Raw genomic sequence first — 19,343 nt, 5'->3', positions numbered from 1 at the left:
GTGACCACAGAGACTTGGTAGAGATGTTGTGTAGACCATAGAGCACAGACGAATGAAGGTGCACAGACGAATGGAGGCAGACTGAATGGAGGCGCTCTATGGTCTACACAACATCTCTACTGCATCTCTGTGGTCACGACCGTTGGAATGTTCAAATCTGCACCACTTCACTTCCTGTTTGATAGTCAAAGGGGGCCCAGCCCCCGAAAATTTTTGTTTAAATGTAAGTTTTCAAGAGTTTTTAATCTATCAGTGTCATGTGTATCCTGTTCATATTCATATTATAAAACTTTAAAGTGTTTTCTATATATATATATATATATATATATATATATAGTAGAAAAAAACAGATTTCTACGTTTGATGCCCAATAACTTTCTTTAATGACCAGAGAACAAAAAATGATTTTTTGCAACAGAAATTGTAGAGAATTCAATTCTGAAAAGAATCATAACTAAATTCAAATTAAAGTTGAATAAAATGTATTCTTATGTAGTAAATTACACCACAGAAAATTGCTGTTTTATGAGGAGAGAACTAATAACTTATAACTCATAAGTTGCAGCTGATTGCAAATAAAATATTTGGTCTTTTATGAAGGGTCTTATTTTTATATAAGAGTAACATATTTGAATGAAATTAAACCTATACCAAAAGACTAAAGATGATGTCCAAAGTGTCCTCCGTTGTTCTGAATGCATTATGTTCAATCATCTTCTCATCGATTGTCGGACCTGCTCAAATAAGCAATAAACAAGTTTCAATTTCTTTTCTGGATTTAGCCAAGGCCTTTGATTCAATAGATAGGAATATACTTTTTGCAAAACTTGAAGCAATTGGCTTCAAGAATCTCACCTTAAGATGGTTTAGAAGCTACTTTGAAGATAGAACACAGAGAATATCATTAAATGGCACAGACAATGATTCTATTGCAGTTGATTATGGAGTGGTGCAGGGGAGTACCTTGGGCCCCCTACTTTTCCTCATTTACATCAATAACATATCCAGGTTGCACCTACATGGTCAATTGCCGATGACACAGCACTTGTGTCTACAGGCTGCACATGGACTGAAACATTCAATAATGCTACCTCTGATCTCGTTAAACTGAAAAAATGGTTTGACAACAATGTGTTGTCAATTAATATTTCGAAATCCAAGTGTCTACCTATATTCCTTCGTAATAGCCCCGGGCAGTAGTATAAAAAGGGCGACTCTGGCACACAAGTGTGCCAGAATCGCCCTTCACCTCAAGGTCATCCAGGTCAACCAAACCTAACCTCGAGGTCATGCAGGTCAACCGAACCTAACCTCAAGGTCATCCAGGTCAACCAAACCTAACCTCAAGGTCATCTAGTTCAACCAAACCTCACCTCAAGGTCATCTAGGTCAACCAAACCTAACCTAAAGGTCATCTAGGTCAACCAAACCTAACCTCAAAGTCAGAAAAAAAATAAATAAATAAATAAAAATTAAAAAAAAATTAAAAAAAAAACAAAACATATAAAATAGGGAATAAATGGGAAAAAAATCAGTGGGGATCTTGAACTGGGGCTATAAAAGGAGTTGTTCTGCAAGGAGTGGGACATTGTGTCTTGTGCAGTCGTGCCGCCAGTACATGTGTGTGTGATTTTTGTGTATTGGTTTTGGATTACTTTCATCTTTATCAACATCAAGAGTAAGTACCAGTGCATTTTATAGTTTTATATAATTATATTTATATTATATTCCTGATTTGACAATTGAGTTCAAAAAAGTAGAATTTTGAAGTAGATGGTTGGAGACTGACAATTAAATTCTAAAATGACTTAAATTCGAAAGTGACTAGTTTAATTGTGAATTAGGTTCCAATACATAGAGTAAATGACATAGTCAAAAATGACTAGTGTAATTATGAATTAGGTTCCAATACATACAAGTTGAGAGTTTAATTATGGAATAGGTTCTTTGAGTTGGTGGTTGTAATTCATCCTAACCTAAAAAACGTATAACAAGTCTTTACCCTAGAATTAGGCTGTACCCACAATATGTTCGACATTGATAGTGTGTATGTCGTTTCAGACATAGAAGTAGATCCCCTATCACAAAGTAGATCCTAGACCCCCATTCACATTCCCACACCCCACCATACAGCTCCCGACCATCATCCCCTAGAACATTTAACATAAACACCTATGAACCCCCATCCCCGACACACCCACACATCCGACCCACAATCCTAGATATTGATACTGATTCACCACCTTCATCCCCAACATCTGTTGATAGTGATGAAGGTATATATATATATATATATATATATATATATATATATATATATATATATATATATATATAGAGTTGAATACTGCATACCATACTTATACAATATTGTTTTGCATTGTTCCAGATGAGCAAAGCTGTACGATGTCAACAAACAGCAAACTCAGTGGACGAGTTTGTTGTTCTGGAGGAGGCATTTAAATCCCGACTCACGACTCTAGACCACAATAATGCATACAAGGATGAGCCTGCCAAAGATTTCCACACCTTTCTGAGCGGTCTGAAGGATAAAATTGTTCACATCATCAGTCAGCAACTGCAGACATATGGAGCAATGAAGTTCAATCTAGTATTGGAGGCAACATATTTCTGCAGCACCCTTGATAAGACCTTCGAACAAGAAGAGTTCCAGAATGTCGCCTTCAAAACTCCAAACTACACCATCTTCAGTATCATCAATCTTCCAGACATCATCAACCAAGCGTGCATGACCCTACTGGATGAGGAGTCGAAATTCAAAGGAAATTCCAGTGGATGGAGTTTGCTTATCAGCAATGGATTGCTCATCAGGATTAGCAAACATACTCCCCTGCGTGGATCATCCTACATCAGTCTTCCACCTCTTCTATCAGCACGAAAGGCAATCATCAATCCTATAAACATGGACCAGCAATGTTTCAAATGGGCTATCCTGGCCAAACATGTACAAGGCAGTAATCCTCAAAGAGTCAATGAGAGATACCATCAATTGGAGGAGAGATACAACTTTTCAGGCATAGGATTTCCCACTGCCATCAGTCAAATCGATATATTTGAGGAAGATAATCCAGAGGTATCAGTTAATATTTATGGTGTGGATGAGAAGAACGTTATATTTCCAAGAAGAGTTGGAAATGCAATGAAGGCAGATCACTTTGATCTTCTCCTCCTCTGTGAGAGTAATAATGATGATGAAAACAGCACCCTTGAGGATGACAATGAACATAAATTAAATAGCCACTACTGCTACATTAAAAATTTTGAAAGACTTGTGAGATCCCAACTCACAAAACATCAGCATAAAATTATCATCTGCAGACAATGTTTCACCCATTACACCCTTGACAGAGATGGAGAACGCAGGATGGCTGAGCATGAGGAGTATTGTGCTAGCAATAATACAGCAAGAATCATCATGCCACAGGTTGGAAAAGATGGTAAACCTCCAACCTTAAAGTTTGAGAAACATGTGCAAAAGTATAGAGTACCTGTTGTAGCATACGCCAATTTTGAGTGCATCCTGGAGAAACCTGATGGAGACAATGAACAATGGATTGGTAAAGCTACCAAAGTTATCCAGTATCATTGGGCAATGAGTTACTGCTTATACTTTGTGGGGGACCCAGATTTGGAAGATTCCTGGCTGACAATCACTAACCTAATTCCTCATGAGCCGATTGTCTACAGGGGTCCTGATGCTGCCAAACATTTCATGAAGACCCTCACCATGTATGCAAAAGATCTAGATGAGGCAATTGACTGTAGGAATATCAAGTTGCTCCCACTAACCAAAAGAGAACAAGCATGACATAATGCAGCCGATTTCTGTGAGGCCTGCAATGAACGGTTCAATGAAGATAAGGTGTATGACCATTGTCATATAACTGGTATCTACAGGAATGCATTATGCCGTCGACAGCGACAATCATTGATACCAGTGTTCCTCCACAACTCTTCAAACTACGATACACACCTCATTATTCCAGAGCTCGGTAGAGATAAGGATCAGCTGTTTGTCATCCCAAACTCATCGGAAAAGTATATATCATTCACCAAACGAATATTTCCAAAAATGCACCTTCGATTCATCGATACATCCCGGTTTACATCTGATAGTTTAGACAGTCTGGTCACCAACCTAGTCAAATCAGCATCGAATCCGGAAGACTTGTCCAAAGTGCTGCCACATACTGCCAAGGTGTTTGGAAACAAATTGAGCCTTGTCTCAAGGAAAGGAGTGTTTCCATACGACTACTGCGATTCATGGCAGAGACTTGAAGAAACATTGCTCCCGCCCAAAGAGGCATTTTTCAGCAAGCTGGTTGATAGGAGTGTTAGCAGTGATGATTATGAACATGCTCAAACTGTGTGGAACCAATTCAGTTGTAGAACTCTGGGAGAGTACAATGACCTGTACTTGAAAACAGATGTTCTCCTGTTGGCCAATGTCTTTGAGAGCTTCCGTGATGTATGCATGAAGACTTATGATTTGGATTGTGTGCACTACTTTACATCTCCAGGCTTTTCCTTTGATGTCATGCTGGAATATACTAAAGTTGAGCTTGAGCTCTTTACTGACTATGATATGTACATGTTTATCGAGCGAGGTATCAGAGGAGAAATAACAAATTGTATACACCGTCATGCTGTAGTCAACAATGCCTACACAGGAGCGCCTATTGACCCCGAGAAGCCTACATCATATCTCCTGTACACAGATGCAAACAACCTGTACAGCTGGGCAATGTGCTAACCACTTCCATGCCTGAAATTCCAGTGGATGGAGAAAGATGAGTTGGAGGGGGTGAGCAGAGGTATTGAGGGTGTTGGAGATGCTCAAAAGATTGGCTACATCTTGGAGGTGGACATTGAGTACCCTTCTGAATTGCATGATGAGCACAATGATTTCCCATTTCTTGCAGAGAACAAGAAAACTCTTAAATCTAATCATGTACGACTCATGACAGCTCTAAACAATTGCGAACATTATGTATGTCACTACCGCACCCTAAAACAGGCAGTACAGCATGGATTGAAAATCACTAAAGTTCATCGAGGTGTAAGGTTTGAGCAGGAGGACTTCCTAGCACCCTACATCATGCTTAATACAAAGCTAAGACAGCAGTCAAAGAATAAGTTTGAAAAGAACTTTTTCAAACTCATGAACAATGCCGTGTTTGGTGAAACGATGGAGAATTTGCGAAAAAGAATGAGCATGGAGCTAGTGAATGATGAGAAGCGATTGAAGAAACTGATTGCTTGACCAGTGTACAAGGATCGTATCATATTTGGAGAGAATATTTGTGCTGTTATGATGCATAAAGAGAAAGTGGAGCTCAACAAGCCAATCTATATAGGGTTATCAGTGCTTGACATCAGCAAAACCCTCATGTACGAATTCCATTATAACATCATGAAGCCCATCTACAAGGACCGTCTTCAACTCTTATATCAAGATACTGATAGCTTGTTCTACCTTGTCAAGACAGAGGACATGTACAAATATATCATCAACAATCAGCAGCTTAAAGATACCTTTGACACTTCAGAGTACCCTGCAGACCACCCATGCTACTCGGATGCAAACAAAATGGTGCTTGGAAAGTTCAAAGACGAATATGCTGGCCGAGCGCCACTTGAGTATGTAGGCCTACGATCAAAGCTATATGCTTGTAGGTGTTACAATAGTGATCCAAATCAGCTCAGCTGACAAGTGGATTGATAAAAAAAGCTAAAGGAGTACGGAGACCGATACTTGGGCGAGAACTCTCAAAAATGCATACAGATGCTGAATGTTGCATAGGCTTCCAAGACTATCTAGATTGTCTATATGGTGATGAGGATATCTATAGAGAACAAGTGATGTTTGGCACTAGGAAACATCAGATCATGACTCAAGTCATGAGAAAGAAGGCACTGAGCAAAGCTGATGAGAAGAGGTATATTATAGATGATGGAATTACAACTCTTGCACATGGACATTACAAGATCCCCACTCTAGCACACATTGATGAGGAGAAGGATGAGGAGGCAGAGGAGGAGGATGAGGAGGAGGAGGAGGAGGAGGAGGAGAATTATGATGTGGAGGAAGAGATGATTGACTCTCAAGAAATTCCCAAGGTTCAGGCAGCTAGCAGTACTACAACAGCTAAACGGCTACATTCCTCATCACATGATGAGCTCATTGATAAAGTCAATGAGTCAGGAAGCAGTACTATCTCTGCTAAACGGTCATGTCCCTTATCAAATGATGAGCTTGCTGATATGATCAATGACTATAAAAAAATCTTAACACTTACAGGCATACATTTAGATTGAAGAGGGTATGTTAAACGAAATCAGGGAATTAAATCGCAAATGATTCAGAGGTTATTTCCTAGTAAAAAAATTAATAAAAAGAAGGGATGGTGTTTATTGAAATTTGCAAAAAATAATTCTCATGATACAATTTATCAATACTTTGATAATTTTGACGAATTAGTGGAAAGATTGAATTAACTCTATTCCTCAAAAGCTTCTGGCAACACTGGACATGATGTTGAGATAGCCTCTATAATTGAAGAGCTAAAAGAAGCAAAACTAATTGTTTAGTTTTACGATGACTCTGCATCGATTCAGTCAGATTGATACACCTACTAACACTAATCTTATGTGCAATATTGACTCGATAACACAGAAAATAATCGAATCATTCCATTGGCATTCCAGGTGGCAATCCTAATATCTTGTTGGATTGTAATATTCATTTCTTAGTTTTCTTCTCGATACTCTTACTCTTCCCTTCCAAGCTGTCAAGTCGTCCAGAAAGAATGTTTAAACTGTTTAAAATTCCCTGCAAAACCTTATTAACATCAACTGGTTTTTGTTGCTGTTGTTGCTGCTTTGGTTGACTCTCCTGTTGTAGGCTTGGAGTAGGTTTTGTTACTTGAGAATAGGATATTTCTCCAGTGTACTTTCTAGAATCGAATTTCCTCTGTTGGTTTGTATGTTGTACTCCACTACTTCTTCTAACTTTGTTGTCTTTTTCAGTTCTTCTTCTCTGAAGTTCTTTAGCGATAAGACAGCCTCTGTAGTTAGCTGGGTGAGCCTCAGCACAATTGAAACATTCGGCTGGGGTTTCTTTAGCCTTGGTACATGAAATGGTCCAGTGATTTCCAGCACACTTCACACACACAGGTTCATGTTGACAGTATGCCTGAGTATGACCAAACCGCTGACAACGTTTACACTGCGGAATCATTTTATTGCTTCTAATTGATTCAATTTTCACTTTCATATAGCAAATATGTTCAATTTCATATATTTTTTTTTGTATCTTCAGTATTCTTGAATATTAACATGAACATTGGGAGTCTGATAATGTGCTCTTTTTCATCCTTCTTCACTTTTTTCATTTTGTTGACAGCACTGATTATTTGAAAGCCTCTGCTTAGAAGATCGTTATTTATATCCTCTGGATCACATGATGGATGAAGCTCTTTAGCCATGACACAAATTGGACGAGTTTGTTTGTTTTCGTATGTGTGCCATTCATATTCAGCTCCATTTAACATCTTAGTTAAATCTTTGTATTCTTGTTCAGTTTCAACATTCAATTTTAGCTGGTTGTTGTTCATCATGTTGGCACTGAGATTGAGATTTTTCGATTTCAATGCCTCTTTAATCTTCGAATACTCTTGAACATTGCTTAATATGACTGGTGGAGGCTTGTTTTTCTTTTCTGTCGGTTTCATACTTGTAGACTCAGTTGCAGGCCTTATTTTGTCTGGTGAGTCACGGATTTTTCTCTTCTTTTGTTTAGGGAGAATCCATGCAGTCTCTGATGCCACCATTTTCTCTTTTTCCTCCCAATTCGGTGGTGGATAACTTTTATTGCTACTTATAGACGATGCTGGTTGCATTGTATTTGAAGCTGATGATTGAATCTTCTGTGTTGTTGAAGATGCTGAAGAAAACATCTCTCTGAGCTGATTGATTTCCAACCGTGCACTCTTTAACTCCTTTTCCAGCTTATTCATTCTTTCTCTCTCTTCACTCTGTTGACAAGTGACTTCTTTCCATGCATTGTACAAAAACTGCTCTGTTGCAGTTTTCAGTTGGTTCGTTTTTAGAAACGATTCCGGGGAACTGTTGACGTTGACGTTAACAGTCATTGACGCTGAATCAACGCTTTTAGCTGGTGTAAGTTGACTCATCGTGTCGTCATCAGTTTCCTCCTCCTCCTCGAACTCTGGCACGAGGAAAGTTGGCAATCTTTTGGGAGTCGACATTCCTCACATTCTTTACATTCCTTAGCCGGACTAGATGATAATTCAGCACTGAACTGATTTTTCGGTGCAGGGCACTGAACTCGCGCACAACAATTAAAACACTGAACTCAGCACTTCAACTATTGCATACACTATTTCAACTATTCTCACTGAAACAAAAACTATGTCTACTCGCTACGACTGCTCAATCGATACTATGTGAAGAAGATAAGAATGAAAAACATAATCTCAGTGACATACACAAGTCTCATTTGGAGGAGGCAGAGCTAGCAAGGTCTTTACTTAAAGAAGAAATGAAAGAGTTAGAAGGTCTGACATTTGATATGGAGAAGACGCTTCCATTATAGCCCAGTCTATAAAGGTTTTGTGTCGGAACTAATTAGTGAAAAGCTGAAACTTTACCCAATGTTATAATGGTATAAGAGAAGTTTGTACACAAAAGTCCCCAAAGTTCCCCCTCTTGCTTCCCCGCCCCCCACCACCCTTTGAAGTTGGAAAAAACAGGTAGTTACTACAAATGCGATATCTCAGGTACCAATCATCGGATAGAGTTGATTTTTTTTTCAAATGGTTGGTAATATAATAGTCTAAAATAATAATTCCATTCACTTTCACAATAAACTCAACAGTTATCCTGATAAAAATAAATATATCTGAAAAAATTGCATTTTTACAACTAAATTTTTTATTATTTCTCAATTAACTTTCTTGTATGCCATTTTATCGAGAAAAGCCTTCAACAAAGGTTATAGATCTATTCTGTCTCAATCCAACGATATATAATTTAGCATACCAACGATAAGAAATATTGCGTTAGGAGGGGGAATAGCAACGCGCTACGCTTTGATGCAACCCTTCATTATCATCATTATTATTGCATGTTATATGATTAACACATTCACTCGGACGGAAAATCTTTCTTCAGTTGTTTTATATGTATTTTTGGGCGCTTAGCTCAAATTTGATACTACCAAGCTCATTAAACCATGAAGAAGGGGGGTAGAGGGGGTCCCTCAACCACCAAAATTAGATCTCAGTGTTTGGCAGTAGAAGCATTTCAAAAGCATATAAAGAGAGCCAGTTTTGGTTCGGGGGATTATTCCTAACCCTCATTTAGGGTTGTTCCATCATCCACCACCTATGGACCCGCCGTGTCCCGGACTGGCTCAAACCGGCAGGTGTCAAACACCATCACGGACCGCCCACCCACCACTTAAATTAATATTCACACTATATACAATAGTCATTCTCTCAAAATCACTCTCCCTCTTTTTCCTTCTCCTCCCCTCCACCTCTTCTTTCTCTTCTCCTCCACTCCTCCTCTTCTTCCTCTTCTCTTCTTCCTCCTCCTCCTCATTTCCTTTTCTTCTTCTTCTTCTTCTTCTTCTTTCTTCTTCTTTTTCTTCTTCTTCTTCTTCTTCTTCTTCTTCTTCTTTTTCTCTTCCTTCTTTTACTGTTCTTGACAATCCAATTCAATCTCGTGTTCAATAATTCCATCAATATTAGGACTATTTTTGCAAGAAAGACCATCACAGTGCTCACACATGGCAGAGCAATCAAGTCCCACTTTCCGACACCCACAATATTTAAGACATGATGTCTTACAGCTACAAGACACAAGGTGCAGAAGGTCATCAGGTGCAAAGGGTTTGGTGCTTTGTACCGGTTTTAAACTTTTCTTGTGATCACCATTTTTCTTCACCATTTCCATCTTCCAGCCCCAATCTGTAGCATCCATTCTATTTCCAAGCCATGTCTGCACTTGCAAATACACTCTAAATATATGTTGATGTGCAGCTTCAGACGTTGGAGGAAGCTTAGCAAGATCAAAATTAGATCTGAGTTTTGATTTTCTTGCTAGTTTTGTAAACATGAAGTAACGTGCTTCATTGAGGCTTGTGTGCTTTTTCTGGCCATACAAATTCAGAATAAAATCTTCACCATTTCTTTTCAGTTCTTCTTTAGATGAATTTTCACAAATGAACACTGATGCTTGTCTTTGAGCTTCTTCTGATTTTTGAACAATTTCTAAAGATTTTATTTTTCCAAGGCCGAAAAAAGAAGAAGTTGTATCACAGCCTGTTATTGCATAAGCAAACAGTAAAAGCTTCCTTGTATTTTTCACCTTATCTATTATCTTTGAAATGCTGTAGAACACTTTTCCATGCAATCTTCCTGTTATCTGTTTGCAGAAGTAGATTTCTTGATTCTCAGGGGCAAGAGCTATCAACAGTATCAACAAATCAGTGTCTGTACCATACAACATAACAGTTTTGTGTCTCTTCAGCTCCTCTATTCCAGTCGTCACAATGGAAATATCAGCATCGTCTTTTGCAACAATTGTATTGATATTTGAACTTATAAGCTCTTCAGAAACTGAAAATATAAGCTTCTTCTTGTTTCTTCTGTTGCCTAAAAATTCTTCCTTTGATGTTAAGCATTTTGTGTTCCTATCAAAATCTATGTCATTTGAGGATTTTTTTGCTGCTCTTCTATTCTGCTCTTCTTGTTTAGTTGTACAGTCTTCTGGATAGCCATCAAATACAACCGTTACATTTTCTCCAAAGTTTTCTACAACATATTTTCGATAAATGTGTATGATATTTCCATAAGTGGAGTCTTGTGGCCAGGGAACATAATGAAGGAGAAATCCTCCATCAATAATCACACATAAATTTGTTTGATCAATTTCTTCTTCCTCTATTACAGCATCTTGAAACACTTTCAGGATAGATGATTTAGTTCCTTTTCTTAGTGAAACATTGTCGAAGAGAGATGGTTGATGTGAAGACAGTTCATATTCAAGATACAATTTCAATTTTTGAGAGCTATCACACACTGAGTATTCTATTGAAGAGCTGTTGAGAGTTGACTGGTATTTCTTTGGATCTGACTTTAACTAATTTGTGTGCTAGTTGGGTCTTAACCATGTCCTTTCTTTTTAATGTCAGTTTCCCAAATGATTTTCCTACCATTGTCTTCATAGCAGCACAACCTATGTCATAGGCTTGGTCACAGTTGACTGACTCATCACTGATGAAACCAGATGATAATGAAACTAGCTCTCCAGATTCCTTATTTAATGGATTGTGTTGTCTGAACCATGTGGTGAACTTATCAATATCAGCTTGGTCTCTGAGTTTTCTTGACTTTCTCAGCTCAACATGTTGTTCACTGTAGGTAATAGAAATGTCTAAGAACTCCTCTAATGCTTCATTAATCTTTATGAAGTATGGTGTCCCAAGAATCCATTTATTCACAGTACTTTCATTCATTCCCCTTCCATGAGTGAGTCCTCCTACAGATTTCATTGGCCTCATCAGACATTGCTCTATGCACATGTCTGTCCATGTTCCTGACCAGTATCTTGTTGTTCTTTTCACAGTAAAATATCCCTTGTTGATGAAAAGATCTAATTCTTTTTCAGAGAGTTTTTCAGTTATTTTGGTCATTTCTTGGGCATAAATATGTGCATACTTTGCATAAGGCAAGTAGCCTGATGCATATATGGAAGCATATCTGTTGTGCATTTTAAATGCATAATCCAATCTCCTGTCCTCTCAGCATACACAAAATTAAGAGCTAAATCTATAGTGTGAAAAAGCTGCAGCCACAACTTAGCTGTCCTGCTTGTCTTTTCAATGGTTTTCATACATTCATCCAATTGATTGAGTTTTTCTAATAGCAAGGGGTTCTCTAATGCATGTTTTGTTGACATTTCTCCTGAAATAATTTTTCTACATACTTCATCAACTTCATCAAAACAGTGTTGGATATCAGGAAACTGCTCTCTAGCAATGTTCATTAGAGCTGCTACTGTTAGTGTAAATGCTCGAAGACATCTGTCATAAGCATGCCCATTCATCATATGACTTACTGTAGCTTTTCCATACACTGTGCCCCAGAGATCTTCTAGACCACTTCCTTCCATAATCTTCCCAATAGCTCCCATATAAGACATCAGTAAATGAAATCCTCCCAAACGGACAACAGTTTTCGATATTTTACTGTCTTTATCAGAGGCACCTACTATATCCATAGCTTTTAAGAAAAGAGGCTGATCAAATGTAACAATACAGGTTTGATTTTGTTTCTTACTTTGGTCAGCTGCAAAAAGCAATGCTGTGTAGATGGTTGACATATTGCTGGGATCCAAATTAATAAATGGTACTGCCATAATGTATGTTGTTTGACATTCTGCTGAGTTTGTCATTAGGTTGGTCATAAATCCACTCCACCCAGGCTGTGAGTGTACATGAGAAAGCCATACGAAGTTGAGGGGATGCAAATATTCTGAAGGTAAACATGACACACTTCCAACTTCTTTCAGTTTATCCAAGTCTTCAATGATCATGTTAGACAGACCAGCATTTCTTTTCTTCATTGGATACACATACTCACGAATACTTTCAATGTTTTGAAATGATCCACTTGAAATCCTCTTCACAGTAGTTTGAGTTTGGACACAAGAACCTGGTGTGATGCACTGAATGCCTCCCATGGAATGAAAAGTTCCTAGTCCATCTAAGGTTCGAATATTTACGTCGGCATTGTCAAAAACGTGTTGAAGAAATCCATCAGGTTCAATAATTGGGGAGCCAGCACTGATTAGTGACGTTATGTAAGTCGAAGCTTCGTTGTATGATGCACACACTCCCATTGAAGACAACATGTTTATTAAATGTTCAGAACCATACAGTCGATGTAAAGTCAAAGCTAGGCTTGTCTGTATAGGTGAAAGGAATGATCTTGGTCTCACAGCAGATATTATAGCATGACTTATAACAATACATTTCTTATTGACTTTTTGTGATTCAATTGAATTCCTCTTCTTTGTAACCTGTGACATGAACATTTCAAGAGTCTCGGGGATGAGATTTTTTCCACCTGATTTAATTGTTTCCAAATCTGGATACGAATTGAAGTCATAGGTTTTCCTTTGTATGTCTTCTCTTATTATTGAGGCAGCAGCTGAAACAATCCTCTTCTTCTCTTCTTCTAGATCAAGAACCCTGTTTCTATACCAATTGTCCACAATTTTATGCACATTGTCAGTAAGGCAGAAAACATTCTTTTTACCAGAAACATTTGTTAATGTTAGTCTCTCTTTGAAATGCTCTTGGAGAAGCTTTCCTAAGTGTTTGTCAGAATAAGCAGCATCATCATCAGCTAAAGATTTAAAAATATCCTGAACTTCTTTTATAGTATATTGGCACTCATCATTGTTTTCTATATAGTTACATACTTTGGTAAATGTAGAAGCTAATTTGGTTTGAGGTCTACCTTTTTGTGTTTCAATCGGTTTAGATTTAGTAAATTCTGTGTAGCAATGTTTGTGATAGCGCGCTTCTGCTGCTACTAAGTCTATTGCACTTAGAAGTCGGGCTTTTACATTTTCACCCCATATGTCACTCCTAACGTTGCACTTTTGTAAAAAACTTTCTTTGAACTCGATCGTCGTTACTTCGTGAAATGGTTTTCTATATTGAGTTGGAATTTTAGAGCTGTAATTTGCTGATTTTCCACAAATAAAACAACACAACTTAAAATCAAAATTGTCCTGATGGGTTCTACGAGTAACTCCAGTGGTTGATGTACTGGGTTCATTTTGTTCATCTAGTGTCTTTATAGCTGCTTGAATACTCGAAGGTCTTGTGTATTGTTGCCTACATAACTTGTGTAATTTAATAGTACTCTTTCCTCGTAGTTTTTCATGTAAACTGTCTCTTCTTTTTTTGCTGGCTTCAGAAATAGCATTGATTCCATTCTTTACAACTACAATATTGTCATCTAGTTTGTTACCACAAATTAAACAATTTAAGTCCGATTCATCCATCACTAATTGTTTCAAACTTGTTTGGAGTAACAGGAGCACATCACGCCGAACTGATATTTCTACAAAACTATATTTTTGTGTGTAATCACTCAGAAGGGATCACAAATAAATAATTCATAATCGAACTGTGTGAAAAAATTGTCACCATCAATGCACTAACTACGAAAAATCTACCACGTGTTTCACTATGAAAAATTACGAAAAATCTACCACGTGTTTCACTATGAAAAATTACGAAAAATCTACCATGTGCTTCACTACGAAAAATTACGAAAAATCTACCACGTGTTTCACTACGAAAAATTACGAAAAATCTACCACGTGCTTCACTACGAAAAATTACGAAAAATCTACCACGTGCTTCACAACGAAAAATTACGAAAAATCTACCACGTGCTTCACTACGAAAAGTCTACCACGCACGTCCGAACTTGGCAAACTTCCCTCTGAAACTGACATGAGGGATGAGAATGCCACTCATACGAGAATGCAAAGAACGAGTTTCTTTTCTTTATTTAGCAACAAAAACAATATTGAGAGGAGCAACGTTAGCGCCGCACCCCTACTGCCCGGCCCAGCCATAATAATAGATGTCATCTATTTCTATGGGCCCAGCTCACCACTGTATTGTCAAAATGTAGCATACAAAATACTTAGTCTTTTGTATATAATATAGTTATATGTTATATAGTTATGCTATGAGCCTCACTCTGCATTTGTATCTTCAAAAATATCCATATTATGCATTCTATACAACATCTAGTCACAATGGTTCTCTTAAAATCTAACAATATAATTTTATGAACTTAAAGCCACAAAAACAAGCTACTTTTCTATTGAACATAAAAACTATTCTATCAATCTGAACTATGGGTATTGAAGAATAAAATATAACTGAGAATCTCTCGTTTTTCAAATAGACGCATGGGTTGTGCGAGCTTGATGTGTGGGGACCGCGTAGCGCGTAGCGTAAAAGTGTAGCGCGTTGCTATTTCCCCCTCCCAGAGCGACATTTCAGATTTTTTGTAAGCAAGATTTATATCGTTGGATTGAGAAAGAATAGATCTTAAACTTTCATCAATAGTTTTTTTCGATAAAATTGCTTACAAATAAGTAAATTGGGAAACAAAAATGAGTCTAGTTGAAAAAAGTTCATTTTTTTAGATGTTTTTGTTTATATCAGGATAACTATCATTTTTATCGTGAAAAAGCATAGACCCATTATTGTAGACCATTATATTAGCAACCTTTCTAAAAAAAATTCAACTCTATTCGATGATTGGTTACTGAGATATCGAGCTTCTAGTAAACATCGACATTTTAACTTAAAAAGAAGGTGGGGGGTAAGCAAGAGGGGTAGGGTCGGGGACTTTTGTAGGGGAACTTCTCTTATACTAATGTAACATTGGGCAAAGTTTCAGCTTTTCACTAATTAGTTCCGACAAATGCCTATTTTTTGCCTTCATTGACTTGGCTATTACCCCAGCTTCCAGCGAATATAATGATTTACAAGAGACAACTATGGCTGTACAACCTTGGCATACATAGTGGAAAAAGTGAGAAAGGCTTCTGCAATATGAAGCTGGATTGAAGGTGAAGCTGGACGAGGTGCACAAGAGATTCCATCATGTTTGAGGTTGCATATTTTAAATTCCATTGATACTGATGTCACAAACTTGATATTGTGGAGTGACTCATGCGGTGGGCAGAACCGCAATATTAAGGTGGTGTTAATGTTGAAGAGTGTTTTGGAAGTCCATCCCAGCCTACAAGAAATCACCATGAAGTTTTTAATTCATGGACACAGCTTCCTCCCTAATGACAGCGATTTTGGGGACATTGAGTGTGCTCTAAAGATGCAACAAAGACTATACACTCCTGATGATTATATCAGTGTGATGAAGCAGGCGAGGAGAAGAAATACACTGATTATCAAGAGAATCAACCCAAAAGTTGATTTCAAATCTACAACTGATCTAGAAAAAAATATTGTGAATAGGAAAGAAGATGTTGAACATAGAAAAATCAACTGGTTAAGAATGAAACAGATTAGGATAAAAACAGAGGAACTACATAACCTATTTGTTTCAGAGAGCTACGATTGAATTTACTTTCAGTACAAAATAAGAACCAAGATAACAAGTGTGAAAGATAATGAAACAAATATGTAAATGGATAAACTATTGACTAATGTATGCTTACAATTATACATGCATGATGCATACATACATGTATAATTACAATTGTAAGCATACATCAGTCAATAGTTTTTCCATTCAGATATTTGTTTTATTATCTTTCACACTTGTTTTCTTGGTTCTTATTTTGTACTAAAAGTAAATTTTATTATCATGGCGATTTTGTTGCTTGAGCCGCCATTTTGTCACACCATTGAGTGGGAGGAGACTGTCTAGCTAGGCCAATGGCAGGCGTTCATGCCCTCGACCAATAGCAGTACTCGCCTACTAGTATAAATTCTGCTGCTATTGTATTTAGTTTTAGTTTATCAGAGATTGTCAATGGTGTAATAACCGAAACCGGTCTTTCTAATTATCAATAAATCAGTGGTTTTTTGACAATTTCTTAGTCTTTTTCATTCAAAAGAATATTAGGCTTTTTGCTTGTTTTTCCAAGTTACTTGAGATTTGTGTACTCTCATTTTTGCACTTCATTCCATTTGAATTATCTTTTTTTTCAATTACGATCTCCTTTGGTATCACAGAGGTGAGCTCACCAACAACTCGTTTTGTTATTGATAATTTTGGTATAGTCAGTAGGATAGCAAGTTTAAATTGTTTAAAAATTGATGTAGAAGTCATATGAGTATTTCCTGAATTGATTGAGATCCTTGAACTAACTGATTTTCTTCTAGATAGAGGTATGGATGCTACAGTTCGCATCTTCCAAGGCTGAAGTATCATTTGCATCTTTCATCACACTCAGCAAATCAGCCTATGTCTCTGTAAGTGGTTCAGAATCCATCGATAATTTATCAAAGCGGTAGGGTACAAATCATTGAAAAGCAAGTATCAATATATTATAATAAAAATTGGAATATCCACTATATAAAAAATTAGAATATGATATTTAATGAGAATATATTATCACTTTTGACCTAAGGCCAAAAACGTTGTCTGTCTGTTTGTATATTCTGCAAAAACTTTGGAGAGAATTGATCAATCGGCTTCAAATTTTGAACAGGCCCGTCTTCTTCGAACCTTTTTACAGGACAAGCTCGTTGGACAACAAATTGACTCACATCTCCGTCCTTTTCCAGGGACGTTTGTGAGTATAACATTGAAAGTGCAAAAGAAAAAAAAATACTTTGATTCAACTCCAATTTGGTCAGTTTGCTCTATAGTACAATTTGGTCAGCTGGGATAAATTACATGCTATTTCTGTAATTTTTCCATTCATTAAAAAAAGCTGATGCTTTTTGGGAGTTATCACACAGACTGACAGACTTTATGCGCCAACATATGATTCAAGCTAAATATTACACAATATTATTAATTAATACGTATTGTCTGTCTGTAACATACGCGTGATTAATAATACCTCTTGTGACAGCAGTTGCTATGACATTGACAAATTTGCTATATATAATTGTCCAATTCAAAGTGTTAAATTTGTGAGTAGAAGCTACTAGTGTTCATAAACACTTGATTATTAAATGTAGGTACTTATTCATTTTTGTTTGTATCATTGATAGTATCTTTGAATGTTGAGATCATTGAAACGGCTTGAGACATCGCCGATGTGTGGGTTTCGCCATTAACTATCTTTTGAAATTCTGTATCGAATTCATGTCATGACCACGTTCCCATTTGTAAAAATGGAGTTGGATTCAAAATAAAGCTGATTCGAAATTATGTTGGATCCATATGACGGATCCGAGGTGGCGGACAAAAGTTTTGAAACGACAGAAAGTAGTTTTTTGGAATGGGATTCCCATGGAACCTATACTGTCATTTCATACTTGTGGAAGTGATATTTAGCTGTTTCCATAAATTTCTACCAACCCTGAAATTACAAGTTTGGACTTCAGAGATCAAAACAATAATTCATGAGCGAGTTTTTCAACCCAGGAGGTCACAAGTAAAACATAATTATATATATATATATATATATATATATATATATATATATATATATATATATAAAGAAGATATAATAGGTACCTACTCAAACATTGGAAATATATCATTAATTTCTTCCTATAAGATAATTCTAATTAATGTATTCAATATTAATTTATTTATATTTAATCAATGTTATATTATATTGAAGTGGAAGAACCTTTGGCATGAACAGAGATTTGGACATGTCCCAGAAATTTGGACTATATTTTCTAAAATAATGTTTTAGGAGTACAGTAGTAAGTAAGGGTTATGTCTTGACTGGAAAAACGCTCAATATTATGGTCTTGCCCTAATGACGTTGCTCAAGCTGTTCCATGCTCTTTTTTGAACACTACTACTTATTGAAGGATTCTATTATAATTCGCATTATACGTATATCCATTATTGGATTGTATTGCATTAATTTGATATTAGATATCATAGTATTCGATATTTATAAACGATATGCAACATACTTATTATTCGATTTCTCACTCATTCAGTTAAAATAATGAAGTCTAATTTAATCGGTTTTCAGATGGTTCTAGCGGCCACAACTTACGCCATATTGATTTTGCAGCTTATGGCATCAAACCGCTCTTCAGAATTTATTCGTATGATTCGAGGCTTTGTTGTACATTTGTGATGTCTAAGAATAATCACGTAGATGAACTGAAATAAAACAATATTGATAGAATAATTATTGTATACTATTCAATATTTGTAATTTCAAATTTCCTGATGATAATTCTTCAAAATTCTTAGATAGGTTGAAATATGAAATTCTGTGTGAAAACTGAATCAAAATCGTTCAACGTTGGTATGGAATTCTATCAATCATATTAATCAATTGAGATGACCCTCATTACATAGAGATTTCAGTTGATCATGAACCACCAATTTCTTCCATATTTCCTATTTCAATTGCTGCTTGATACTGGGAATCGAACCATTTACTAGCGTACGCGAAAGATTTTTAGGAATTTGATGTGGTGGATGCTTCTTATGATTATCAGTGTAACCTTTTACACAGTCAATTTATGATGAGGTAGTAACCGAACCAGGACATCCAGTTGAACAGCATCGCCAGCAAAT

The 19,343-nt window shown here is 36.7% G+C and overlaps 1 protein-coding gene across 1 annotated transcript in view; it reads left to right on the top strand.

Moving 5' to 3' along the window:
- Positions 1 to 18,941, top strand: part of LOC120352418 — a 31,456-nt gene extending 12,515 nt beyond the window's left edge. Inside the window, exons 4-5 of the mRNA XM_039432807.1 lie at positions 17,000 to 17,089; positions 18,787 to 18,941. Of these exons, the coding sequence (XP_039288741.1) occupies positions 17,000 to 17,089; positions 18,787 to 18,894 (198 nt within the window). The 3' untranslated portion in view covers positions 18,895 to 18,941. The remainder of the gene's footprint in view (positions 1 to 16,999; positions 17,090 to 18,786) is intronic.
- The last annotated feature ends 402 nt before the right edge of the window (positions 18,942 to 19,343 follow it).

This window comes from Nilaparvata lugens, chromosome 7, assembly GCF_014356525.2.
Source record: "Nilaparvata lugens isolate BPH chromosome 7, ASM1435652v1, whole genome shotgun sequence".
Classification (NCBI taxonomy): Eukaryota; Metazoa; Arthropoda; class Insecta; order Hemiptera; family Delphacidae; genus Nilaparvata; species Nilaparvata lugens.
The sequence above is the reverse complement of the archived record's forward strand: the minus strand, read 5'-3'. Positions and strand labels throughout refer to the sequence as shown.